The sequence below is a fragment of the Aegilops tauschii genome, chromosome 3, assembly GCF_002575655.3.
Source record: "Aegilops tauschii subsp. strangulata cultivar AL8/78 chromosome 3, Aet v6.0, whole genome shotgun sequence".
In the NCBI taxonomy this organism is placed as follows: domain Eukaryota; kingdom Viridiplantae; phylum Streptophyta; class Magnoliopsida; order Poales; family Poaceae; genus Aegilops; species Aegilops tauschii.
The window spans coordinates 447792134-447819268 of record NC_053037.3 but is presented as its reverse complement, the minus strand read 5'-3'; the positions used below and the strand labels follow the sequence as shown (position 1 = coordinate 447819268).

General features: G+C 45.7%; 3 protein-coding genes and 1 pseudogene across 4 annotated transcripts; 3 read left to right on the top strand and 1 right to left on the bottom strand.

Annotated features, from left to right (window-relative positions):
* On the bottom strand, window positions 1-3418 carry LOC109731905 (uncharacterized). The gene is made up of 3 exons (XM_045234999.2): window positions 3069-3418; window positions 704-1478; window positions 1-619 (listed from the first exon to the last, which is right to left on the bottom strand). The coding sequence occupies exons 1-3, from the start codon at window positions 3084-3086 to the stop codon at window positions 153-155; spliced, it is 1260 nt and encodes a 419-aa protein (XP_045090934.1). The 5' UTR covers window positions 3087-3418; the 3' UTR covers window positions 1-152.
* Window positions 3419-5244: 1826 nt separating this feature from the next.
* Window positions 5245-12866, top strand: LOC109731910 (stomatal closure-related actin-binding protein 1). Its single transcript, XM_020291084.4, has 13 exons — window positions 5245-5730; window positions 6522-6816; window positions 8241-8369; window positions 8863-8955; window positions 9673-9813; window positions 9967-10035; window positions 10320-10403; window positions 10494-10671; window positions 10852-10968; window positions 11419-11477; window positions 11684-11818; window positions 12197-12346; window positions 12432-12866. The coding sequence occupies exons 1-13, from the start codon at window positions 5726-5728 to the stop codon at window positions 12474-12476; spliced, it is 1500 nt and encodes a 499-aa protein (XP_020146673.1). The 5' UTR covers window positions 5245-5725; the 3' UTR covers window positions 12477-12866.
* A 5812-nt stretch (window positions 12867-18678) lies between these two features.
* LOC109731912 (cyclin-B1-1) lies at window positions 18679-21685 on the top strand. Of its 2 annotated transcripts, none has more exons than XM_020291086.2 (9): window positions 18679-18982; window positions 19380-19551; window positions 19644-19731; window positions 19827-20021; window positions 20125-20244; window positions 20378-20626; window positions 20738-20911; window positions 21048-21226; window positions 21322-21685. In XM_020291086.2, the coding sequence occupies exons 1-9, from the start codon at window positions 18934-18936 to the stop codon at window positions 21455-21457; spliced, it is 1362 nt and encodes a 453-aa protein (XP_020146675.1). In that variant the 5' UTR covers window positions 18679-18933; the 3' UTR covers window positions 21458-21685. The 2 variants fall into 2 exon arrangements, with proteins under 2 accessions (XP_020146675.1, XP_020146674.1); XM_020291085.2 differs by having other exon boundaries at window positions 19638-19731.
* Window positions 21686-23526: 1841 nt separating this feature from the next.
* LOC109731913 (uncharacterized) lies at window positions 23527-25442 on the top strand (annotated as a pseudogene).
* Window positions 25443-27135: the final 1693 nt, after the last annotated feature.

Below are 27135 nucleotides of genomic sequence, written 5' to 3'. Positions count from 1 at the left end.
TTTCTTGCTCATATATACAAGTCACAATTTCCCATACAATACAAAAGATAGTCCATATAACTAATAATCCGTACAAAAGAGAGCTAAAGGATTAGATCATCCATATAACTAATAATCCATACATATAATTAGAGGTCCGTACAAATACTAATCTATGTAGCTTGTCGCGCAATAAACAAAGAGCTCGCAATCCTATCTCGCGTGTCGTTCATGTTGCCTTCATCGGATGAAGTGGGAACGACATCGCCAAGCAAAGGTGTTGACCGTGAGACTGCAGGCATGTGATTTTCATTATCATCACATTTATCAAACTCTTTATCGCGTAGCTTGCTGTCCCTGATGAAATTGTGAAGCGTCATACAAGCACTGATAATCATCGTCTGACTTCCCACCTTGAAGTGTGGCACATCCCTTAGGATGCGCCATTTCTGCTTGAGCACACCAAATGTGCGTTCAATCACATTCCGAAGAGAAGAGTGAAGATAATTGAACACCTCAAATTTACCACTCGGTGGGCGGCGGACAGACCGAAATTCGGCAAGGTGGTAGGTTGTCCCTTTGTAAGGAGCTAGATATCCCACCCGGTTAGGATAACCAGAATCAACAAGGTAGTACATATCTACATCCATCGAGAATAAATTTGAGCACGTGTACAAATTAATACAAACAACCTGTACAAAATTAGAACACTTGATTTGTGTACCTTCAGGAGGTGCAGGATAAGTAGCAGCATACTTCAATATACTGTGGTGGAAAATCCGTGTGTCATGTACCGACCCCGCCCAACCGGCAACGACAAAGGTAAATCTCATGTCAAAGTCACAAACTGCCAACACATTTTGACTTGTGTAACTATGTCGACCCATATAGTTGCAGGTCTCTTTAGCGGGAACTATAACGGGAATGTGAGTTCCATCAATTGCACCAATACAACCTTTGAAGTGAGGCCAGAAACGTTTGTCCCTAATTTTTGGATGCACATCTGCGAATGTAGGATCTCTAGGTTTGATGATGTCTCCTCCTAGAGAATTTACACAGTGCAAGACATGATTGAACTTCCTATGGATTGTTTCAGTTGACCGAACAAACCGATCTTCGGCCTGGCGAAACGATTGAGGGCCTCCAAGCATCCACAAGAACATGCCTAGACTTTCCAATGAGTTCATCTCGCTAGTTGACTCCAAATGGTAGTCACTCACTAAAAGACCATGCAAACTCAAGAAAACATCTGGATACATTCTAAACATTTTGTAGCAAGATTTAGGACGTGCCAACTTTTCCATGACCCATTCATGACCAGTTTGTACTGCAATCCTCCTAGGCTGCCTACGTTGCTTATTCAAACAAGTTTTGCTGTAGTGCATAGCCATTTGACCCAAGGTTGCAAGATCAGTACTTAACTTGAGCAAGTTTTGAAGCTGTACTGTCTTTATGTTAGCATCATCATCGTCACCACCTCCGCCGTCAATTCCATCAGTCTACAAACGGAACATGACAACAAGATTAGTTGTCATATCCATTATTCATACATATGGGAAAATAGCATTCAAATAAGCAAATGGTTCATATCCAGCAAAGCCAATAGTTCACACACGAATGGTACAGACCAACAACATAGCATAATCCAACCATTCAAATAAGCAAATGGTATAGACCAACAACATAGCATAATCCAAGCAAAGAACTAAGAAATTATTCTAAACGAGAAGTTACATAGCATAATCATGCGCTCTCTCGAGCCAATCAAACCTTCCTTCCTTGGTCTGAACCGATGCAAACATTTCTCGATACTCAGCCTTCATAAATAGCATGCTTGAAGAGAAAAAGAGAGGAGTTCCTTCCTCAACTCCACATTCACGAACCATCTCCATTGCCTCATTCATACTAGGGCCAACCGGAGGAGGGGGAGGAGCAACCAAAGGAGGGGGAGGACGGGCCATGCTGGAGCTAGATGCTTCTTTTATACTTTCAGCCGTTACACATATCGCATCACTAGCCTTCTTGTACATCCGAACAAATGGGTTCTTCTCATCTTGAGCAGAAAAATCATCTTTACAGGACTTGGTCTTTCGCTGCTTCTTTGGTTTTGCTTTGATGACTTCATCATCATCCTCTGCACTATCAGTGTCATCACTAACATCCTCCTTGTCCAATGGTATCTCACCGGGGATAGCTGACTCGGCACCGGTGACATGACGGTCATCAAACATGAGGTCCATTTCAGCCAAGTTGGGTGGTCCTCCATTCCTATACTTTGCATGCTCCGGGTTTTTTCTGAAATATAGCAAAAGAACAAACGGTCAGCTAAATGGATAATTAAGATAATATAAACCCAATGTAAATGCTATGAGTAACATGAACTTACTATTAGGTGAGTGTTCCACCAATCAGTATCAGCATCAATGGTTCCTAGCTTAGCATTCCATCCAAGTCCAGATGCGTCAATTTGCAGTTGTTTCCATTGACAATACATAGTTTTGAGATTTTCCCATCTATTCTTGAATTGCATCCTCACATAACTTTTCTTAGTTATCTGCAACCAGCTCTCCCCCAAATTCTTATATCCTCTAGGACTCAAGAACGCCCCCGGCCTATTGCCTGCTTCAACTTCCCTCGCACACAACTCGCAAAATACCCTAGTATGGTATGCATCCCAAATTGCCTTGTCTGTCTTGTCTACCTTCTTCGCTGCCTTCTTCGCTGCCTTATTCGCTGCCTTCTCCATCTAGTTCATTTTCACCATAATTTATACCAGAATACAGCACAAGGAAGAACTATGTATAGCAAACAAGCATGTCCAGCAAGCAAATAGAAAAAGATATGTCCATCATGAAACAAGCATAGCCATTTGACCCAAGCAGAGCACCTACATATACATCCAGCAAGTAGAGCATCCATAGCAAGCTTCAAATATTAATTTACCCATCAATGAACAATAACTATGCATCATATTTCAGCATCATGTATGAAGCCTCAATCAACCAGAGTATCCACATCAAGCAATATGCAGCATATCAATCAAGCAGGGCATCCACAAAGAACAGAAATTTCTGCCAAGAAAATCTCACCCCAATCGACGACGACATCGTTGCTCGAGGGAGTGGGCGTCGTTCTCCGGCGGTGGATGAGAAGGCGAGTGCAGGCGTTGGCCGGTGAAGGGGACCGGCGAAGACGGCGAGTGGAGGCGGCGGCGGCTCTTGCCGCGGCGGTGGCGTCTCTTGCGGTGGGCGAGGACGAGTGGAGGCGGCGGCGGGCGACGGCGAGTGGAGGAGGCGGCGGCGGGCGACGGTGAGTGCAGGAGGCGACGGCGAGTGGAGGCCGCGGCAGCGGCTCTTGCGGCGGCGGAACCCTAGGTTCCTCTCCCTCTGGCTGTCTCTCTGTGTGCGTGGGTTTGCGATGAGGGAGACGAGATGAATGGATCGATTGAAACAGGGCTCGGTGGCATTCCTTTCGTAATTGCGCTGAAGTGTCAAGGGCGTCGGTGGAAATTTGACCGAGGGAAATCAGCTTCCTGGTGGAAGCACGACTGGCCTCGCTTCGCCCTATACCACGTAAAAAGGCCTGAAACCGTTTTGGACTGTCAACCGGAAACTGCGCCGTTTTAGCTGTTTGTTACAGCTTTAGCTTATTTCTACCGGAAACTGCTCTCTAAAACCCAAACAAACACAGCCAAAGTCGCCGGCTGGCCAGCTTCCTTGTTCCCGTCTTAGAATCGCACGATGCGGACGTCGTCGAAAGGAAGAGGAACTCTACGCCGCCGGGCGTGCATTAGGCCAACTCCAATCTACCAACGCAAACCGACATGGATTTTCTTTTTCTTTTTTGTTTGTGTTTTGATCGGTTAGAGAAGCGGGTCTAGCCTCGTCCGTTCAAATCAGGCCGGTGCGTCAAATAGTCAATTCATTTGGCCAGTTTAGCTGAATTTTACCAATAAACATATTTTTTTGCAAATAAACCAGCGGCCATAGTTCGTGCTGACATATATGCCAACATACATGACAACACGCAAAAAAACACATCTCTCCATAGTTCATGTCGGCACACGTGCTAGTGGCCGGCATACATGTCACCACACAAAAAAAATCACCTCTCTTAGCCGTAGTTCATGCCGACATCTCTCAGCCGTAGTTCATACCGGCACACGTGCCGGCATATAAAAGAACATGTCTCGGCCATAGTTCATTCATCCATCTCGAGCATCTTCTTTTGCTTCTTCTCCAACCAAGCCCTTTTTCTTGGAGACACCTTGCTCAAGTTGACCGTCATGATCTTCACTTCCTCCGCGACCCGCGCGAGCTTCAACTTATTTGCTTTTGTCCGGGCATACCTCTCATGATCTTGAGGAGGGCATGTTGCGTGGCCTTGGCGACGACTACATCATTCTCCGCAACGATGGCCTGGCGCTGCATGGCTTCCGCTAGGGTGGCGACGGCGGCCTCTTTTTCTCCGCTAGGACCTTCCTGCGACCAACCCTCGGCGGCCGTCTCCTTCGATGTGCGCGCCTTCCTCAACTTCTTCTTCGGGCACACGGTGCTAACGGCCACGCCGTTGACCGTGGCGGTTGGGAAGGAGGTGACGACTGGGTTGGGCACGTTGGCCATGATGGGAGGGCGAGAGGTTTTGAGAGAGAGAGAGAGAGAGAGAAACGGGATGGACGTGTCATCAACTGGGGGGAGGGGCGCAAGGGAGGACAAGGGAGGGCGTCAGGGGCGTTCGCTCTGTGTTCATGCGGACACAAACCCGGCCTAAATTTGGTTTATAAATGGATCGCGGCAGACAAAAAAGGGACACCCGTTCGTTTGTGTCGCCGCTTTGAGCCGCATTGGTGTTGGCCTTACTACTAATGAACTGACCAGCAAGCAAGTATAAGTGACCTAAATGCTTTTATATTTCTTTACAGAGGGAGTAGATGCTTCCGTATTACGTATTCTACAAGTAGGCTGTGCCGTAGAGTACACACAGGAGAGAATACGTATGTACGAATGATCACAAGTGCGTCGTACGGGTACAAGTATCACACAGGACCAGGAGCTCCTGGTCCTGGAATACTCCAGTAGATTAACATCCTGAGCCATCCAGGAGCGATTTGAATCCGAGCTTACAAAAATGGTCGTCGAGTGACAGGTGCGAGTCCATCCTTCTTTTGACTGCACTGCAGGGACCGCCGGCGCACCAAGCAAATATTACCATCAATGCCCCCGGCCCTGCCCATTTTAAAAGGGGTGGCCCCACATTTAATCCACCAGCCTGCTAATCCGTCGTTGAATGGTTAGAGTACTAATGACGATTCTCTCTCTCTCTCTCTCCCGTCCGTCTCCTCCCCTCCTCTGCCGCTTGCTTCCGTCACCAGCACGCCGTACTCTTCCACCTTTCCCCTCCCTCCCTTCCTTCCTCGCGTCCGTCGTTTCTTTTCCTCCGTCTGCCCGTCGGCGTCATCCTCGGCACCCGAATCCCGCAACCAAATTTCGAACTCGCCACCGGCCAAAAAAGGATTCCACTTCCACGGGATCGAAAGCAACAGCCTCGATCCATACATCCACCCAGCTTTTCTCAAAGCGCAAGGGGGTTAAAACCCTAGCTGGATTGGGCGGAGGGGCCCTTCCGCCATTTGTCCGCTGCTAGAGTAGTTGCGTGCTCCAGAGGCTTCCAGTCAGTTCGTGTTCGTGGGGCGGCGGCGGCGGATTGCGTGGGGAGCCCGGCTCTCCGGCGATCCTGGGAGCCGCGCATGAGGTGAGGATCCCTGCTGCTCCTGTGTCAGTTCATGCTGGGGGATTTGCAGGTTCGGATTTGGGAGCAGACAAAAGTTACATGGCTTGTCTTCCTGACGTAAAGTTTGTTCCTTTCAAGTCTCAGCGACTGTGTTTTTCAGTTAGTTAGTTGGTTGGGCTGTATTGTCAGTTCGTTACAGAACATATCCAATCACGTTTTTAAGAGGTTGTCTCCTATTATCTGCTGCCGGTAACAAATTTGTATTCTTCCACATAAATCAGCACGGGTTTTGTCATAGCTTACCTTGAATCTGGTATGTTGCACCAGTTAGCAATTTTTAGCCGGAAGGCTGTCTCTTTGTATTGTTCCAAAATTTGTGTGACTCAATTGACCTACCTATCCATAGCAGCTCTAATTGTAAAGCTTAGCTACTCCTTTTCCTTGCTTTGATCTTGCTTCTAACTCTTGAACTCACTGGATGATGCCAATTTAGTTAGTTTCGATGAGCTAGGTACTTGGATTTGTGGAATTCGCTTCCTTGTTAAGTTGTTGTGACGTGCTTCTACAATCTCAGCTTTGCGAATGAAAAATAAACATCAATTTGAGCTAGTATTTGAGAAAATTTGAGCTATTTTATATTCAAGGAACACCAGCTTTGCTGCACCTCGTTTCATATAGCCTTGAGGCAAGTGGTTTGCACCATGAGACATGGCTAATATATCATCAGTTAGCACCTTCATATGTTTTACTGATACTACAACTTTATATAGTTTCGCACTGAAAATATATATTCTTGTTCTGTTCTGTGTCAGAGTTCCGCAGATGACAAGGGTCATCCATGACTCGGGAGAAGGCATGCAGAAAGGAGTTGCACTTGACATTGTATCGTCTGATGTTAACTTCCCCAAGGGCCACTTTCCGGACTACAGGATTGGGCCAAACAACCAAATCATTGACCCAGAGGAGACGCACGAGGTTGTGCCTTTGAAGGAGATTGTTGCGAAAGAAACAACACAACTGCTAGAGCAGCGAAAGCGGCTGTCAGTGCGTGATCTCAGGGAGAAGTTTGAGAAGGGTCTGTCTGGTGCCTCCAAGTTGTCTGAAGAGGTAAGCTAATCAGTCCAAGCACTTCATCTTGTTCTGACTTTTATCAACAATGTGAGTATATAAGGAGCTCCAACGACGCATATATGAAAGTTGTTGTAATTAGCTGTAGATTGTTCACACAAGGCATGGTTCCCTGGTTAGAATTTCACATGCTTTCTTATATAAAGAATGATGTGGCATGTCACCTGGATACGGATAAACATATTTTCGAGTTAGTGAAACTACTATACCTGATAACTTATCTGTCAGTGACCATATTGTGGAGTTGTTATCAGAGTCAGTGTCCCTAGAGCGTGCCTCCAGAGCTCACATTTATTGATCCACTCATTGTTGAACTCACAGTCATACTTCATTTATAGCATACCTCTCTTTCCTGAATATTCTTCCTTTTCAAAGGAGCATATAAATCCGCTTCAAATTGATATGTATATGGGTTCCATGGGGCTTTGCTAAATAGGATAAATATCACATTCTACCTAAAAAGCACGGACACGGGGACTGAAAGACGGGGATACGCATGCGGGGACACGGGATACGGCATTTTTCAAAAACAGTCATTCGGGGATACGGTGGGTATATATATAATAAAATAAAAAGTATGCCATGTAATTTTGAGTTACAGCAAAAAAATAATGAGAAACTGAGATAAGATAAAAATATTGCCCCATACGGGGATGCAGGTGTAAGCTTCTCAGCTTCTCATCATAAACTCAGAGGATACTCAGGGACTACAACACCAGGACTAGGCTGCCCTTCACTCTCACCAACAGATATTGGCTAGTGTCGGCGGCGCTCCCAGACGCCATTGCTACCTAACGGCAAGCAGCAACCATTCAACACTCAACCCTTCAACGGCAGGACAAGGATTCAATAATTCATGCTAGCAGAAGCAGCACAGCATGGGGTAGCAAGCAGCCAAGCAGCAGCATCCAACAGCTCAATGGAAGAAAATCGACTCACAGAGATGAAGAGGTTGAGGTGAGGACTGAGGAGAGGCTGCTGCGCTTGGGTTACCTGCCGTCGGGAGGAGAGGCTGCTGGGGCCTGGTGGCAGGGGTCTCCGGTCGATTCCAGGCGGAGGCGGCGGCGGCGACGTGTTCCTTGCTGCCTCGGAGCAGCTCGTTTGTTTTGTGAAGATTCGAGAGTGTGCGTGTGACCCAGGGTTTCTAGTGGGCCGAGCCGTGTCCCCAGCGTGTATCATGCCCGTGTCCCAGCCGTGTCCATGTTTTTTTTTGTTTTTTTAATTCGCAAATCATGGGATACTGCGGGATACGCGAATCTGACGTATCCCAGCGTGCCGCCGTATCCCGCCGTACTGGAACGGCAAATCGGCAGTTTCTGCCGTATCGGTGCTTGCTAGCATTCTACTCTTAGTAACTTCCTTGCATTGAAATTCTATTTTAAAGTTGTTGCTTCATGTTTCAGGCTAAGCGGCGAGAAGCAGCTTCACTGGACAGGCAGGTTCTTCTGAAGAAGCTCAGAGATGTTCTAGACACGCTGAAAGGCCGTGTGGCTGGTCGAAACAGAGATGATGCTGATGAAGCTATCTCGCTGGTTAATCTCGTCTTTAGACTGCCAATATTTGTCTTCTATTATAAGCTACTTTTAATTTGATTGAATTTTTCTTAATTGAAAGTACGAGTTAAGTCAGTTTCACCCGTGTATGATCTATGTAAGCTAGCATCCTGCAAACAGCTTAACTTTTTTCTTGTACACGTTATTAGGTACCAATTGCCAACCTTGATTGTGCTTTTTCGTTATTTGCTTCACATAATAGTTTGTACATGATGCTTTGAGCGTTTTAAAACTGCTCAAATTTGAAAGGTTGTTAATTAATGTTCTGAAAAGCAGTACTAATAAATTTTGGTTGCACATTTTTGGATTTAAGCTTATCAGTCTAAGTAGGCACATAAAATAAGAAATCCATCATATTTCATATTTATTAACTATGATTCTTCTTTATCTCCAGTTGTGATGTTTTCTTTTTATCTCATATTACCTTTGTTCCAAAAACTGTAAGTGATTATGACTAGTTATGTTCTATCAGGTGGAAGCACTAGCAGTTCAACTTACTCAAAGAGAAGGTGAATTAATTTATGAGAAGGCTGAAGTAAAAAAGTTGGCTAGCTTCCTCAAGCAGGTTTACCCCATTTCTTAATTATCGAATTTGTTATTCATGCCTGTTTAAAATTTGTAACATCAGATCCGAGAGCCGAAAAATGCTTGAGGCTTCATAATTTTATTAATTGTCATTACATTAGGAAATGTATATTGTAACATGCTGATACTGTAGACCTTGTTCAAGTAGAATGTGGTAAGGCTTTTGTTTTATAAGACTGATAACTCATAATTTCATATATGAAAAGTAAATTTGTCCGTAGATCCTGGTGGTTGCAGTGAGAGTAAAACCAGAGGCCTAGGAGTGCCTGGCTTGTTTGCAGAATGCTCTCGTCTTTTCTGGAAAACTTGGCACAATGGCCTAACTCAACCTTAATGTTTACGAGAATTAGATTGTCTTTTGAGCCATTTTGTATCTCTAAAACTACAACACGAAATCTTTTGGGCAAATTATCCTGTGTCCTTTTGTCTTTATTTTTTATATTCTTGATAACCAAAGGCTATACTTTGTCGTATAATATACCGTGTGCTGTTCAAGAGGTCGTGTTGTGCCTAACTTAAGAAAAGCAGTCCTAGTTTTCAGTCACGAGCCACATTCAATTTTCGTATAATTTAGTATGTGCGATGTTTCACAACAATCTTCTGAATGCCTATTAAGATATCAGCATTTACTAGCATTACAATAACACCATTTGGTTACACCTGAATAACGAAGTTACCATTCTCCTCTATATCGTAGGCTACTGAAGATGCCCGAAAGGTAGCTGAAGAGGAAAGAGCTCTTGCACTCGCTGAAATTGAAAAATCTAGAGCTGCAATAGAAAAAGTTGAGAAAGCGTTGCAGGAGCAGGATTCAGCATCAAGTAGCAGAGAGAAGGAGGTGCTTCCTCAATTAATGATGAGCTTGGATATTTCTATACTGTTATTGAATTTCCTCTTATGTAGTCGGTGATGCAAATGCACTGACATGATTCTTTTGATTTGAGTAATTGCTACATTTTTTACTTAAAATTTTAGCTTTTTTCCTGATCAGGAGATAGAGGAACTTAGGAAAGAGATTCGAGAGGCTAGACGAATAAAAATGCTACACCAGCCAAGCAAGGTTTGTTTTGCATCATTGGTTCATTGTTCTATTCATGGAGTTATAGTTTTCGTGTTTATGTGAATCTTTGATGATACTTCCTCTTTTCCATTTGCCTTTCTTCTGTCAAGTTCAAATAGTTCCTTTTTTAGTCCTAACTCCTTTTTTTACAAATTGGCATGTCTTTTTTCTCAATGCTATATCTCTGCTTCTTATACTTTCATGTATCTTGTAATCGAGTGAAGCATATTGTGGTAATTTGCCCCTCATGTATTTACTAACAGTTGTCATGCAAAATATCGTAGGTAATGGACATGCAGTTTGAGCTTCAGGGACTGCGTACACTCATATCCGAAAAAACACAGCTTTGCAATCAGTTAAAGAAAGAGGTAATTCCTGTTAGGACAAGCTCCATATTATTTAAATTGTAATTTGAGTAATGTCGAGCTATGGGAATCACCACTCACTTTTATATTCAGCTTGCCATGATCAAGAGGCTTGAGCAAGATAGCTCTAAACTCTTTGAGCTTGAAGGTTCCGATACTCTTGGATCACAGTTCTGTATTGTCCCTCGAGTTGATGGTGCTCCAGACATCTCAAGCTGTCCAGCTCAGTGGTACCGTGTAATTTCTGGAGGCAACAGAGAGCTCATATCAGGTATGTAATCTGATAAATAGTTCCCAGAGCTTGCTAGACATCTTCCATGAGCATTGAAAGGAACAGACTCATCCGGCAAAAATCTCTGCATTAGACTATGTTTCATGAGAACATCTAATACCTTTTTGGATCATTGTTTTCCTTTATTTATATGTTAATGTATTTAATTTTCTGCTGCAGGTGCAACGAGACTTACTTATGCTCCAGAGCCATTTGATGTTGGCCAATTGTTGCAAGCAGAGATAATTTTGAAAGCAGATAAAGTTACGGTTCAGACAGATGGCCCTATAAATCATGGTTAGGCATTTCCGCACTTCTCTTTTAACATCTGTTATCTGCCGAATTATGGGGGAAATAACTGATGTATGTGGATAGATTTGTTTCTTCCAGAAAAGAACTGAACTGTTGTGTTGCTTTCTTTGTTATATATAAAGCATTAGCAACTTCCACACATCCCAGACCCGATATTTACTATTCCAACTTGTGCCAGTCATCCTCTTCCTACATTTGAGCCTTACACTGATTTTCTTCCTTTGGTAGACCTTAATAACACTATCTATTTTGACCTGACAAGGCATAAACGCCATTTGATTTGTGTTGTGGTATTTTATAAATTAGCCTCATGCTACAATTTGCCAATGGCCCTGCTTGTTTAACTGCATTTTGCCACACATTCTTATAACAATAGTCATTGATATTGGATATAAGCTCGTGTTAATGGCTGACTCTGTTGTGTACTTTGAACAGCTTCAGGATTGGAACGTTATGTGGAATCTCTAATGAAAAGGGCGGATATTGAGTTCAATGTATGTATAAACTTCTTTGCCTATAGGATACCAGTAATCCAGTATAAAACTTCTTCAAAACACTTTACCTGTGATGATTCTACTGCCTTAACATTGGACCAGCTATAAAAAGCACAATCTTGTTATTTTGTGCTAGGAAATATCAGTGCGTTTGAATGATTACTGGATATAAATTAATTGGGGTTTGCATCTGTGCTGCTTTGTAGGTGGTAGTCACCCAAATGAATGGGAATGACTACGCATCAAAATCCGTCCATGTATTTCATATTGGAAAGCTGAGAGTGAAGCTTCGGAAAGGAAGGTCTACAAAAGCAAGGGAGTCATATTCCACCACGATGAAGGTAAAGTGAAATCACATTCACAGTGCGTATGTAACAGAAGTGATGTCTACTCAGTTGTAATGTTTTGTTTCCTAAACGTGCTGTGTTAGGTTGTAGCAGTAAATCTGCTTACACTATATTTAATAATTATGCTTGCCAGTTTACAACAACAATATAGGGCCTGACCTTCTAGGTCTCCTGATAATATTTCGGAAACAAACAATGGTTCCATATAAGTCCGCAGAAACTTAATAATGTTCTCTGATCATTAGCCCTGTCATGTTTAGAACTTAAGGATCATTGAATATGCAAACAATTCGATCGGTATTAGCGAAAAGTTTCCGTATATTTTGAGGTTATTTTCTGACGATCCATCTTGTTCTCTTGGGCAATCTTCAGTTGTGTGGAAGCCGAGGTGGTGGTAATGCTGCGGCCTGTGCAGTCTTCTGGCAAACTAGGAAGGGCCTATCCTACACTCTAGCTTTCGAGACGGACAGGGATAGGAATGCCGCGATTATGCTTGCTCGGAAATTTGCTTCCAGTTGCAACGTGAGTGTAATTGTGCTCAAGAATTTGCGTCATTTATAAGAACTTGTGAAGCAATATGTTTACACCTTTCATCTACTGAATGCAGGTTGTTCTCGCTGGACCAGGCGATCAAGTCCACGGTGGCGGCTGATAAAGTAACCGTGCCCGGTTTGACGGCGCTGCATATATTATTAGGTTGTGAATTTGGGTGCTTGTGTATTCATATTTGTGAGAGTAGGAGGTTGATCAAGTCCATGAGGTTTTCCCCTTTCGACACGTCCTGTGAAGGCAATCTTTTTATTTGCCTGCCTGCAGCTGTTAGCAAATGCTCTAAAGATGTGCAGCACACGCCGATTGTATCTTGTGTATTTACATATTTGCAACATTTGAGAGAGAAAAAGGAAGGAGGCTTTTTAGTGTAGTGCCCAGGGGATTTCCTTGAGTTATCAAGAAATGTACAGATGAGAGAACCTTTTCATCTACTATGTAATTCTTGTCCTTGCCGCGAGTATAATTAATGACTGATGATTTTTTGTTGGTAGCTTGATACTGTTTGCAGCAACCCTATATTTTAGTTCCAATTTTCTCCTCGTCCGTGGATAGGGGCCGTTCGCGGAAACGGATGCGAGAAGCGGCTATCCAACGTTGCCCGCATATATTTCAAACACTTTGGCAACAAATCGGATGAAATTCATTCAAACACAACGGATTTCATACAAATTGGACGACAGTCATGCAAACATGGCGGATTTGACGTCATTCATGCAAACATGGCGGATTTTCGTTAGATTTTGAACATTTAGACAAAAAAACCGTTCCGACCCGACCCTAAACCTATCTTAAGGCGATGGCTAGCGTCCAAGCCCTTGTCGACCTCCATCCGCCGTCTCCATGAGCACTGGCGATAAGACTGATGAAGTGAAGCTGCGAACACCGGTTAGAAAGAGTAGAACACACGAGACAGACCGACCCACATGGGACACAAGGCCCTGCCGTCTCCCGTGCCCTACTCATCCTTGACGAGTCCGCCGTCTCCCGTGCCCTACTCATCCTTGGACGAGTTCGCGCTTTGTCTATCGCCGGTGGACGTCCACGATGGAAATGGTGGCGCCCGCGCTGTCGTCGTCCACCGGGCCGCCTAATAGTTCGTAGGAGGCGCAGCTCGCGTTGTTCTCATCCGCGATCGCCTGTAGTTGCGCGTCCGCAGCGCCGCTTCCTGGCGAGCGGCGGCTTGAGCACGGACAGCTTCGTAGATCGCACGCTACTCGGCGACGAAGTTGGGGTTCACCGCGGCCATGGCCGCCACGGCCTCCTCGCTCGCGTGCTCGTCGTCGATCTAACCCTCCGCCAGCCAGTGCTGCTCTAGGAGGAACAGCGATACAACATGTTCCTGCGTATGCTAGAATGTTGACATAGGCGCCGACACAGGCTGCTCCCCCGTCATGGCGGCGTTGTTGTGCGCCTGTGCCTGCTCCATGGTGAAGCCGGCGTGCACAGGCGCGGGCTTCGGTGCGATGTCCTCGGAGCCCGTCTCCATTGTAGGGTCGCCCTCATCCTCGGAGACCTCGGACGAGTTGGCCGACATGCCGGCCTCGATCTTCCTGGCACGATGGCTCTGCTAGGCGGCCGCAAGGGCGGCTACCTCGTGCTTCATCTCCGTGGAAAAGGTCTCCCACAAAGCGTTGCCTGCCTGTAGTCATGGCGGATGCGGTGCAAGGGAAGAGGATTTGGAGCGGCTTGTGTTGTCGTGGAGTTAGCCGCGTGTGGCCACCTTTAAATAGCGGATACCGATGGGGCCTGGCTTCCTAGTGTGTCTATGCGCGAGGCTGGAGTGGGTTTCTCGGCCGGCGAGCCTGTTTAATGGTGGCATACAGACAGACGGGGCATTGATGAACGGGCGTGGTAGATATCCATCCCGTCTCGTCCAGTAACGCGTCTCTAGCATTGAACAGGAGCAGGCACCGGGGACGCGTCGTGGCCGACACCCTCGGCCAGCGCACAACTTCAAAGGCGGAGCCGGTGAGAGGTCACGTCGGCTTTGGGACGGCTTCAATGTGGAGCGGTCGCTGTACAATGGCATGAATGCAGGCATCTGGCGCCAGGAGGGAACGCGCGCGGGCGAGAGAGGATTGTTTTTGGGTGGGTCAGGGTGATTAGAAGCGGGCGGAAGTGCTGTCCGGCCACCCGCAAGTCTCCTATATTTGTCTTTGGTTTGCGGGAGAAAGTGCGTCCGGAGCGCCATGCAGACCAACACAGAAGTGGCAAAAACGATAAATTTGACCTGTGGACAAAACAATATCACAAAATGAAACGTTGATGAAAAAGTTTCACCCGGCTGACCCTTTTGTGTAGCGCCCGACAGCTATGCGCCACACTACACTGTGCAGCGCCTGGCTCTCAGGCGCTACATGCCTGGCCAGCGTCGCACCCTAGGCTGCCTGAAAAATGCTAAGTCAGTGTGTAACGTTTGAGAGTTAGGCGCTACACTATATAGTGTAGCGCTAGTGGCTGCACTATTTGCCACGGGGTGCGACGATGACCAGGCATGTCGCGCTTGCCAGTCAGGCGCTGCACAGTATAGTATGACGCTTAGCTGTCGTGCGCTACACAAAACGGTCAGCTAGGTGAAAAAATTTCGTCAACGGTTTATTTTGTGATATTGTTTTGTCCACGTATCATAACATTGAATTTTTGCCTACAGAAGCGCGTTTGATGAGACAACATGTCCGGACCACGCGCTCTCAACGGTTGCGGGCGAATTGACGGTGGAGATGCCATAATAATAGCAGGTGACATTAGCATTTTTTGAACCATCCTTGTTAGCGTCACCTGCTATTATCAATATATATTCATGCAGAGAAGTTAGTCACTGTCATCACTAATTCTCTATACTGTATTTTTTTTCTTCGTTGCCGAATGTAAACCCCCCTGCTTGTTACCGTCTGTATACTACTCTCTTCTTTTCGGTTTATAAGGCTCAATTCAAAAATCTCACCAACCAAAGTAGATGGTGAGTGATGGAATACTTTTCGTAATTTGCAAAAGCACTCAATTAATACTCTTGTTTTCCTCAAACAAATGTGTTTATCAATGTATTAATTGCAATGCATGCATGCATAAAATACATGTATTGATCAATTTTCTCTTAATACTTGCATGCAATGATTGAATGCACCTTGGAATCTGAACTTGTGATGGGGAACAACCAAATTGAGCCTTATAAAATGAAAAAACTGAAATTTTAAGATAAACCCTATAAACCGGAAAGTAGGGAGTATAAACAACAAGGGCAAAAGACTGCACAGCTATCTGCAAGCACGCTCTGACAACCTTGTTTTATATACGTACTACTAGTACACTATATCTCTAATTCGTAGCCGTTGACGGGTCAAACCAAGCGAGTCTCAACAACGCGACGGATTTTCTGCGAGACGTTCAAAATCCACGTGAGAATTTCTTCTCGAAAAGAAAAAACATATCCATTTGAGAAAGGATAGAGTTTACAAATCCACGTTGAGGGGGTGACAACGGTAGTACCAGTACTAGTACAGGACAGCGCATAGGCCGCTGCAACGTACGGATCTCGCTCCGAGACGCTCTTCACATGCAAACGGAACGCAAGGCAATCCAATCCAAGGTTATCTTCAATCCGAAAGCCACTACGACCACGGAGCTCTTGTCAGTGCGGGGCTGGACCGCTGGACCATGGGCTCACATGCCTTTCAGCCGGGCATCTTGTACTGCGGTAGCACTTGCTCGTTGGAGTAAATGAAGTTTTCAAACTCTTTTACCAACTGACCATGATTCATGGTCCTCTCAATCTGGCCTCGTGTGTGTTGGGTGCAATTTCCAACAAAAGTGATGTAAAAATATACTACCTCTTTTTGAAAATATTTGTCGAAGAAATGAATAAAAATAGATATATCTATAATTAAAATACATCTACTTCTCCGACAAGTATTTTCACACAGAGGGACTAGTTAATTCCGTATGTAACCAGATGTTTGTGTCGCTGCGACACCTTTTACAAGGTTTCAAATTCAGTGTTGCGCTCTCATTATGTTTGAGAACTATGTAAATTCCAATCGACATTCAGTGGCGGAGGCAGGATTGCCAAAATACTGATCTTGAGGGGAGGCCGGCTACGAGAGAAAGGCCAAAAAAAATCACCATTTTCCTGTAGATTATACAAGCAAACACAAGATGTTGGGGCGGGTTGGGGTCCCTGATGGCCTCCCCCTGGCTCCGTCACTGTCGACATTACCGGATTTCAGAATTAGGCGGGTTTCAAACTTTGTGCGATGTGCAACTTGTGTGCTCTCCATTGTTTGATCATAAAACGAGTTAAATTTATGAGTGCTATTTGTAGTTCTATTTACTGTAATCAATTTGTGGTCATCTAAACCAGACTCCAAGATAAATTGCAGAATACCTTGATTCAAACCCCATCGTGAACAATGAAAACATGGCAGAAATCGAGCTAAGCCCACAAAAACAGTTGCAACAAACACACCCACATAGAAATTACATTCATTTGATGGTCAACTGCACGTAATTTGAATGTGACGCGAAGTTAAACTCACCCTGGTCCTTTCATCTCGTAATTTGGAGACTATAGCTTTTAAATGCGATAAAACGTGACACAAAATTTAAATCTGGCAAAATGGTCATATAGTCACAAATACTTGCTACACTGTGTCGATACTTGGATACGTATTAGATACGTGATACAGGGATACGTCCCATACATCAATTTTCTATTAACTATGATACGGGGATATGGGGTTACGCCCAATACATCAATATATATTGAAGTGATGAAGTCTTCCAACAAATTCTTTATGTTTGGGAACCAACTGTGGTTGAATGGTTAGGAGGACAACAGTATCTCCTGCCCGTCAGAGTTCAAGTCTCAGACTTGACATTGGTGCTCACATTTTTCTTAATTTATTCCAGATCTTTCGGGGTAGGATGTGCGTGCATGTGTTCATAGGGATGAGTGTATGTTGCGTATGCATGAGGGTCTGCATCTGTACTGTGTTTAAAAAATACTTTATCAGAACAGAATAAATTAGTACAATGGTAAATTCAAATAAAACTAAGAAATGGTTAGATACATCATGCTTACCATGTAAGCAATGGTTTCTCGTATTCAAAATGTATCACAATAGTATCCCACACGTATCAAACATTACTTTTAAAAAGTAAATCAAAGGATACGTATCATGTCATATTAGGGGAGTATCCAAGCAGCATCTGGCTAGATAAGTGTTCTTTCTGAAGTATCCGGGTGACATGGAATACTTGATCAAGAATATAATCCGTGCTAGACATAACCATGGATGCTTCTTGACTCTACAGTGTGTAAATCTTATGAAACTGGATGATATTAATACATCGTAAGGTCGGTGTAGTTCCATACTACACAAATATGAATATATAAACTCAATAGTTGATGCTAGATCCCGAGCTCATCAGCTATCGGATGAAAGTAAATTTAGAAAATATAGCAAATACGATAAGAAGAACCTCAAAATTCAGAAAATATGCTCAGGTTTTGACATCGAGGGAGCTCTAGACAAAAAAAAATCAATGCTAAAAAACCTTAAATTTTGAGCCTTACTCAAAGTTTATTTTTGTCCAGAGTTCCTGCGTTGTCAAAGCGTCGTGAAATTTTCAATTGAAATAAGACCATGTCAATTATTTTCGAACAAAGATTATATCTTTTATGTACCGTGCATCGCGGGAGCAGATGACCCCGAGCATTGTAACGTCGCCCTGTATAGAAACTGCTTTATTCACATGGCTTGAAAAAAAAATCTGACCGTAGAAATGTACAGACCTCACATTTTCGCTTTAGGAAAGAGTTAAAGAATTTGACATTTTCTGCTTCCGGAAAGAGTTAAAGAATTTCATATTTTCGTAAAGAGAGGTTGAATGTTTCCACCTGGTGCCTGGCCTTGGCAGCCCAGAGCACGCAATGGCCAGTGAATGAATGAACCATAAAAAGAAAGAAAACCACACGTCAAAGACATCTTGTGAATCCATGGTACACCCAACACAAAATCTCTCCAATAACAGTGGCCATCAATTTCTTACCATATATCCAACGCGGCTCTGGTGTTACGTGTCCTGCACAACTCGCGCCCCTTTCCAGCTCGGAACCCAGCCGCCCAACGGCTAGTGCCCCCGTTCAATCCCGGCCGTCCGATCCCGCGCCCCGACCGTTGCGATCCGAGCCCTTACCGACCGTTGGAGGGAGCCAGCCGCTCCTCCTCCTCACCCCCGCTCCGCGCAGAGGCCCACGCCGCCGCCCACCCCGACAGCGCCCGTCCCCATCGTTATATCCCTCCGGAACCCAGACCCAGACCCCCAATCCCTCCAAGAACTCCCCCATCACGCCATCGATTGATCCACCCACGGCACGAAAGCGCGAGGCAAAGGTCGATTCATACCTAGGCGAGGCGAGAAGAGTCGAAGGGTCGCCGTAGAGCTCGCCGGAACCCACCGTGGCTGCGCTCGCCGGCGGGGAAGAGGGCTCGCGGGTTGCGCGCTTCTTCTCCTCGGTGCTCTCCGGGATCTTTGGCCAGGGCGAGGAGGGGGACGCGATGGCCGCACGCGCGCACAACGTCGCTGCCGCTCAGCAGCAGAACAGAGGTGCGTGCGCCGACGGGATCCTGCCCTCCCTTTCTCTTCTTCTTCTTCTTCTTCTTTTGGCGTGGTTCGGTTCCCCCTAGTGGATTCTTCGCTGGTTCCTGGTTCTTGTTCTGGTCTCGGGAAAAGATGGGTTCTTGGGGGTGTTCATCTCGGCCCTGAAACCCTGTCTGGCTGGGGTGAATTCTTGATGCGTTTTTGTTTGATTTCTTGGCAAGATTGTGCTTCAAGCTTCCGATCCGTGGCTTTTCTCTGCGATTAATTGTTCAAGATTCCGATCCTCGTTTTTGGTCTGAATTGATTGCTGCTAGAGCAGCTTCAGACGCAAGATTCGACTCTGGTGGCGATTTGATCCGCCTCCTCGCGACGGATCTGACTTCTTCTTGTTTCTGCCGTGCAGCGTTAGGTGGTGTCCCCGCCATGGGCAAGCAGCAGAAGGCGGCCATGGCCGGCAGGCCCGACCCCAAGAACACCCGCCGCGCCCTGGGCGACATCGGCAACGTCGAGGCCAACAACCGGCGCGCCCCCCTGGGCGACATCGCCAACGTCGTCAACGCCCGCGCGGCCGAAGGGTAAGCAGCAAATCTATCCGTTCCAGTACCGATCTCCCCTTCTTCTTCTTCTTGCTATGGAACTCCCGCTTACGTTGCCTTCTTAGAAACAGGAAGCCGCAGCCCCATGAGCCGGTGAACCGCCCCGTCACCAGGAACTTCGGCGCCCAGCTCCTCAAGAACGCGCAGGAGAAAGCAAAGGTACGCACGCACGCATGCCCTCCTCCCTCATCCTGATTTGAATCATATCTGGTCTTGGTGCTGATCGGAGCGTCGCCTGGCTTTGGTTGCTGCAGAATCCGGCGGCGAGGCCTGCGGTGAGGAGGGCTCATCATGTCAAGCCCGCCCCTCCTCCACCGGAGCACGTGATCGAGATCAGCTCCGACTCCGACGTGACCAAGTCGGAGGCCGGCAGCGTCAGCTCCGTCCGCAAGTACTCGAGGAAGAAGGTGGTCACCACCCTCAGCCACGTGCTCTCGGCGCGCTCCAAGGTACGCGCGTTCATCCGTCGACAGTCAAACACTTGCTTGCTTCTTAGACCTGTGCAAGGAGTCTGATTCTGATTCTGATTCCGATCCACCATTGCAATGCCAGTTTGCAGCCGGAATCACAGAAGAGCCAGCGATCCAGGACATCGACAAGCTTGACGGCGACAACCAGCTCGCCGTCGTCGATTACATCGAAGATATCTACAAATTCTACAAAGTCGCCGAGGTAAAAACATGGACTCTCTCAGGCAGTACCGCAGTAGTAGAGTACTAGAGTGTGCAAAAGCATTGTGATCTCCTGCCTGCCTGCCTGGTCTCTGAATCTGAAGGTGTTGTTTCCCTGATCTCTCTGTTGACAGAATGAGTGCCGCGCCAGCGATTACATGGACTCCCAGGAGGAGATCAATGCCAAGATGAGGGGCATCCTCATCGACTGGATCCTGGAAGTGCACCAGAAGTTCGACCTGATGCCCGAGTCGCTGTATCTCACGGTGTATATCATCGACATGTACCTCTCGCTGCAGTCCGTGCTCCGGCGGGAGCTGCAGCTGGTGGGCGTCTCCGCCCTGCTCATCGCCTGCAAGTACGAGGAGATTTGGGCCCCTGAGGTAAGTAAAAAAGCTGAATCCCTCTGCTTTTCTCCACTAACCGGCGTTCGTTCGTTCATTCATCGAGTCCACGTTTCTGATTGCTGGCTGTGTGTGCACGTACGCTTGCAGGTGAATGATTTCATCTTGATCTCCGACAGCGCCTACACCCGGGAGCAGATTCTGAAGATGGAGAAGGCCATCCTGAACAGGCTGGAGTGGAACCTGACGGTGCCCACGCCCTACGTCTTTCTGGTGCGTTTCGCCAAGGCCGCGTCTTCCTCAGATCACAAGAACGACAAGGAGGTAAAAGAAGAACTTCAGATTTTTACATACACAGCATGCAAATTCTTCAGATGTACTTATTTGCCATTTTGCCAAAGCAGTGCGAGTCCGTGTGCTGATTGATGTTTCCCTCGTCTTCCCCTGAATGTGTGTGCAGATGGAGAACACCGTCTTCTTCTTCGCGGAGCTGGCGCTGCTGCAGTACGGTCTCGTGCAGTCCAAGCCCTCCATGGTCGCCGCCGCTGCCGTCTACGCCGCCAGGCTCACCCTGAAGAAGACCCCTCTGTGGACCGACACTCTGAAGCACCACACTGGCTTCACTGAAGCACAGCTGATGTAAGCACGCACGCACGCTACTGAATCCCTCGTAGCTTGAACCTGTGATTTCATTCAGGGGCACTGACTGATTTTGTGTGATGGTTGGATTTCAGGGACGCCGCCAAGATCCTGGTGGCCTCGCACTCCACCGCGCCTGACAGCAAGCTGAAGGTCGTCTACAAGAAGTACTCGAGCGAGAAGCTCGGAGGAGTCGCCCTGCGCCCACCTGCGACCGACTTGTGCAAATGAGCTGCCCGCCTGTTTGTTACTTTGGGTTTGGATTTGGGAGTGCGATTGGAAGGATTGTCTGACATTTCGCCGTGTTGGTTGGTTAAGAAGCTGTTTGCTTGTTGTTTCGTCGCAAGTCAGGCATATTATCCGACTTGTTGACAACTATTATTAGGATTTGTGTGATAAAAATACATCTCTTCTGAATGTTATCTACGACAGTTATTCAATTATTTGAATAATCTTTGATGTCTCTGTCCTTCTGAATTTCCTCCTAAAAATATGGTGTGTGAGATAATCTAACTGTTATTCAAACCTTCTGAATTTGGTGTATGAGATAATCTAACTGTTATTCAAAATCTGAACCACACAGTTGCAGCATAATTTCAAAATCTGAACCACAGTTGTAGAAGTTTGCAATTTACGTGTAGTTTGAAATTTGTTCTTCATAATTTGAACTAGCGTCTGAACTACTCCCTCCGTTCAAAAATAGCCCAAATTATACTAAAGTTAGAGTTGGGTCATCTATTTTGAAAACGGAGGGAGGTAGCTTTGATGTCCAGGCAACTTAAAAAACACTGCTTGGGCGTGCATAGTAAAAAATGATTGTGTTAAATTATTCTGTACCCACCCATCCCAAAACTTTCATTACTGAGGTTCGTGGGAATATACATTGCGAAACTAAGGGATTCACGCCATTTACTCCCTCCGTCCTATAATGTAAGACGTCTTTTCACTCTAGTGTGGTGTCAAAAAAACGTCTTACATTATGGGACGGAGGGAGTAGTTTAGAATGTGGTGCGGTACTTTTGATTGTCTCCATTCAGGGATTCATTTGATGTTTGCATATACGTTGGCTAAAATGTTTTTCCTGAAACTAAGCAGAGCTTTGAACTCTCTGAACTTAACTCGTGTGAGAAGTGAACTCTGCATCTTCAGAGAAAATGATCCGACTCTGACACCTATCTTGTGACAGTACCAAAAAAAAAAAGAGTGGGAATCATCACACCATTTACTAAAAAACGCAGAACTAGAAACTTAATCTTATGTGTTGTCAGATGAATCTCAACGCCAGCAGGTAAATCACGCCATTTACTAAAATCTAGATAGTTAATTTAGAATGTGGTGCGGTACTTTTGAGTGTGTTGACTGCCAATAGGCAGCAATGCTTGTCATTGCTTCGCTGCTTAGCTTCCTAGCATTTCTTATTTTCAACTATATGCATACAAGTTATTATCCCTCATATCCCTTGAAGTGTTGAACCATAAGAGGAAAATAGTTAGCGAAGGGAATAGAGTAGTCATATTGCGCGGTTCCGTGATGTGCCGGTAGATCTGGGCCATCCACTTGTTCTGAGATTCGTAAAAATGTATGGCCCATCTAAATGTATAGCACTGATATATTTTTTGTATCTTTATTTTTAGTCAAATCAGTGGCAGCATAATGGACCCCAAAGTACACCTTTTGTCAGGGACACCTTTAGGGTACATCTTTTAGACGCCCACCAACAAGTCAAACTTATTTACATGCAAGCTTGACTTTGAGTTGCTACTGGCCACTTGATCCAGCAAAGTAGGAACTATCACCGATAGAGCCCCATCTAGGGTATTCCGTTTGCACAAATGCTAGCCAGTTTTGTAAAGCTTCCAGTTGGTTATTTTTTTCTTTATTTTTTGATGGGGTTTTCTTTGGTTTTTTCTTTTTCCTTTTCTTATTTTTGCTTTTCATTTTGAATTTAATATTTTATTAAAATTCATGAATATTTTTAAAATTCACAAAGTATTTTAAATTATGTCAAAAAAATTTAAATTATGAACTTTTATAAAAAGTTTGATCTACTTTTGATTTCCCAAATATTTTCGGGTTCACGAACATTTTATGAATACAAAATTTTAAATATTATTTGAGTTCACGAACTTTTTTCGGATCCGCGAACATTTTTCAATACACAAACTTCTTTTAAATTCGTGATTTTTTCCAAATTCGCGTTCTTTTAAATGAAGGATTGTTTTTTGAATTCAAGATTTTTTAAACTGTTTCAATATACTAAAATTTAATCTATTAAAAAAGTAAAATTGTTTTTTTCCTTAAACTAGTACGTACGACCGAGCGAATAGCTGGGCCATCTCTACTCTCGGGCCTTGAAGGCCGCCGAGGAGGAGGTCTCCCAGAGCAGTGACGGCGACGCTAACCCTACTGGTCGCCGGAGCGAAGCCGAGTGCCGGCGCCCCGCGCCGCCACACCCCATCCCTCCCCACGCCTGCCGGTACCCAACCTGAAGACCTCCGTACAGCACCGTCGTACGATCCCGTCCCGCCTCCTTGGGTGCTCGTCAGTCGTCAGGCAGCACGGGCTCAGGGCGACAGAGGCACCCACATCCACGGCGAGTCGGCGACGGCAGCAGCATCGTGCGTGTTTCAAATTCCGACCCTTCACAGTTTCTGATTTTCCCGGTTGAGAACAGAGGATAATTCTTAAATGTATCGATTGATTTACTGTTGGCTGTTTGCGTTCGTCTACTGGTTCGTTTTGTAGTGTTGAGACTTGGGTAGAACACAGTGGTAGTGGGCAAAAGAAGAGGATCAAGAGAAGAAGTGTTGAATTTTATGCATTTCAGCTTTTGCATTGAACCTTTTTGTATCAACCATCCACTATCATGTCTTGTATTACTGTGAACTTTCATTTCTCATATTGTTCCAACCATAACCTGATTGAATGGTTGCCGCCTGCTTGCTGAAGATGAGCAAAACAGACAACGGCTTCTTATTTTCCATCACAGCCCAGCCAATCATCAACTTGGTAGCAATGCTCGCTGAATATGAGCAAAACACTCTGTTACTTGCTTGAATGTTCATCTGAGTACCGTAAATTCCTTGTGCAGACAAGGTGTTTGGTTAAATGTTTCTCAGATGAACATCAGCCCCTAGGCGCTTTTGGAGTTTGTAGATTGTGTTCTGTTATTTTTTACCTTTTTAGTATCAGAAATGATTTGTTCTTGTCACACTCACAATACAGGCTCGAGCTAAACATAAGAATTTAGTACATCGCTTTAATATATTTTGACCGTCTTGTGCTTTACCATGGAGCAGGTTGAACCACATAAAGAGGTTGTTGCAGACTTGCAGTAGCCGGAAGCGAAGCGCTATGCCGGGGCGAGGGGACGGGAAAAGAAACTGCTCCGAAGAAAGATATTGGGGTTCCCAATGCTTCTCCACGCCCAACGAGATGCGCCAACCTCGGGATGCTTTACTCCTAACCCCACGGCGGTTCCGAGACGGGCATAAAATCGCTTTCTTTCTGTAGGGAGGACGGATGATTCAAGTAAGGGCTGAGAGCAGCCGAAATGAAGTTTAGAGTTGTTTGCAGGAAGGTGTATGATTACGTGAGGTACGATCTGAAAGAGATCGCCTTCCCGTCTTCTCTGCCAGACCCTCCGGGCACCAAGAGGCGCCCCAAACTCACACTTAAAGAAAATGGTGTATCCTCATGGAAGCAACTAGGCTGTATGGGGCTTCCTGGGTCAGGGACATCGGTCCTGAGATCAGGCCCAACGATTACAAGAAGGCCAAAGAGGAATATGAACCCAACAGTGCCGAGGGGGAAACTAAAAGTGGGCCTACTGTGCTTGAGGACCTCGCGGTGGTGGCGAGGGGTGGAGCCGAGACTCTGAAGCCCGTGTTGTGGCGCATATACATGACCCGTGCCTCAACCTACACAAGTGCGGTGAAAAACTATGTGGAGACCTATCAGGAAGGGCTGAAGGATGTCTTGGACGAGAAGGCTACTGGGAAGGGTCACCAGCAAGGCAATGAGCCGAGGAGATCGTCGGCGTTGCCTCCACACCCACAATCATCGTCATGAACTTGTTTCAGTTTGCGGGGAAATGCCATCATTAGGACTCATAGTTTAAAGTTCATATGTACTCTTGTCAGAGTGGACAGCTGTGTAGTCGGGTAGAACAGATAGTGATGCTTATCACATTTCCTAAAAATTTCTTTCATGTGTAGGTCTCTGTTCTTTGCCCGCTGATGAAGGTTATGTGAACTGTATTGTACAATGTTGCTACAGACGTTGTTCTTCGGCTTGTTTCAGTTGATGCTCGGACAAACAAAATGTGATGCTTAGAAAAACAGAAAGAAACCATAGTATGCTAATTAGATCTCTCTTGCCGATTGATTTTCAATCATGCACATGACAAATATCATGGGGGTTTTAGAATGAGCATCCATGTGCAAACTCTAGAATGAGGCCTACCTAGTGAAGTTAGAACTAACGGCCTCACAGGGTCGAGCTAGAAGAGACACGATGAGATCGGTGGCGATTTCAAAGATGAAGACTGAGACACATGCTCGCCCAGTCGGAGGACTCCTACGCCGAAGGACCAGCCGACCAAGGCCTCACAAACACGTCGACGCTAACCGCATCGGTTTGTAGATGGGCCACGCTCACCTCCCGTCATTGTCCTCTAGCCTGTCTAGTGACCCAGGTGTCTGAATAAGGACTAGCTGGACTGAAGTGCTCCAAAATTTGGGGCCCTACCAATTGGGGGTCATGTTTGGTCACACGGGCTGCTTGTTCCTGGTTCTAGGCCTAATTCATCCCGATGTCTGCTATTCTCAAAACTCTTCGTGGTTTACTAGTGAGTACATACCATGAACATTACCATCACAACTTGTTCCTACCGATCGATCGTCGAAGATATATAAGATATATATAGAAAGAGGACCGTAATAACGGCACATGGCGGAGCAGTACTATACCCATACGCACGTTTAGTTATACGAAGACTTGATGTATGGTGGTGAGATAATTACAACTACGGTACCTGTACTATCTGGCACGTAACAAGAAGGTCCTGGCACTCGTGAGTTGCTCCAATATGGTCCTCGTATACGCAGATACGCTCCAAAACAGTCCTCCCGTACGTATCAAGCTACGAACCAGGTTGGACGAGCCCCACGTCATCACGCGGGCTGGTCGACCGCACTGATTCTTAATTTGTAAATCGGCCCCTGCCCACGTGAGTGCGTCCAGTTTGAGCCCAACTGCTCCTTTCGTCTTCATCTCATCCTCCAGGCGACGGCAACGTATGGCGGCGCAGGTGATCGGTAACATCTAGGCGACGAGAGGCGTTCGTACCGGTGGGAGCTCACACGGTGACGACGACACGTCGTCCGCCGTGAATGGCAGCATGTGATCCTATACGGCGGCATGGCGGCGCCCCTGTACCCATGTACGGTAAGAAGATTGGATCACCATGGCTGCATTGGGCATGTTACTACCTCGATTGTCATCTATTTCGTCGTTTTGGTGCGTTTTGTGATACAATTTAAGTGATTTAGGCACACATTTGCTTTGGGTTTACACAGATGATTAGGGTTCGATGTCCAATGGCTAAAATTTGAACTTTTTGTTGGTTTAACAGATGCAGGCACTGATTTCTGTACAATTGAGTTCATCCATGGTGGATCTTTCATGGGCACTGGTGGTAATCTGTCATATCTCAATGGTCGCAAGGTCTGCTATGATTACTGTGACAGTAGTGTTGCTTGTATGGAGATGTTCTATGAATTAGTAGAGAAGGTGGGTTATGAGACTGCAGGAAGAATTCAAATCTATTTGCTGCTGCCTGGGATGCAAATGAATGAAGATGGGCTCAGGTTGATTGCAAGCAATAATGACACAAAATGCATTAACAA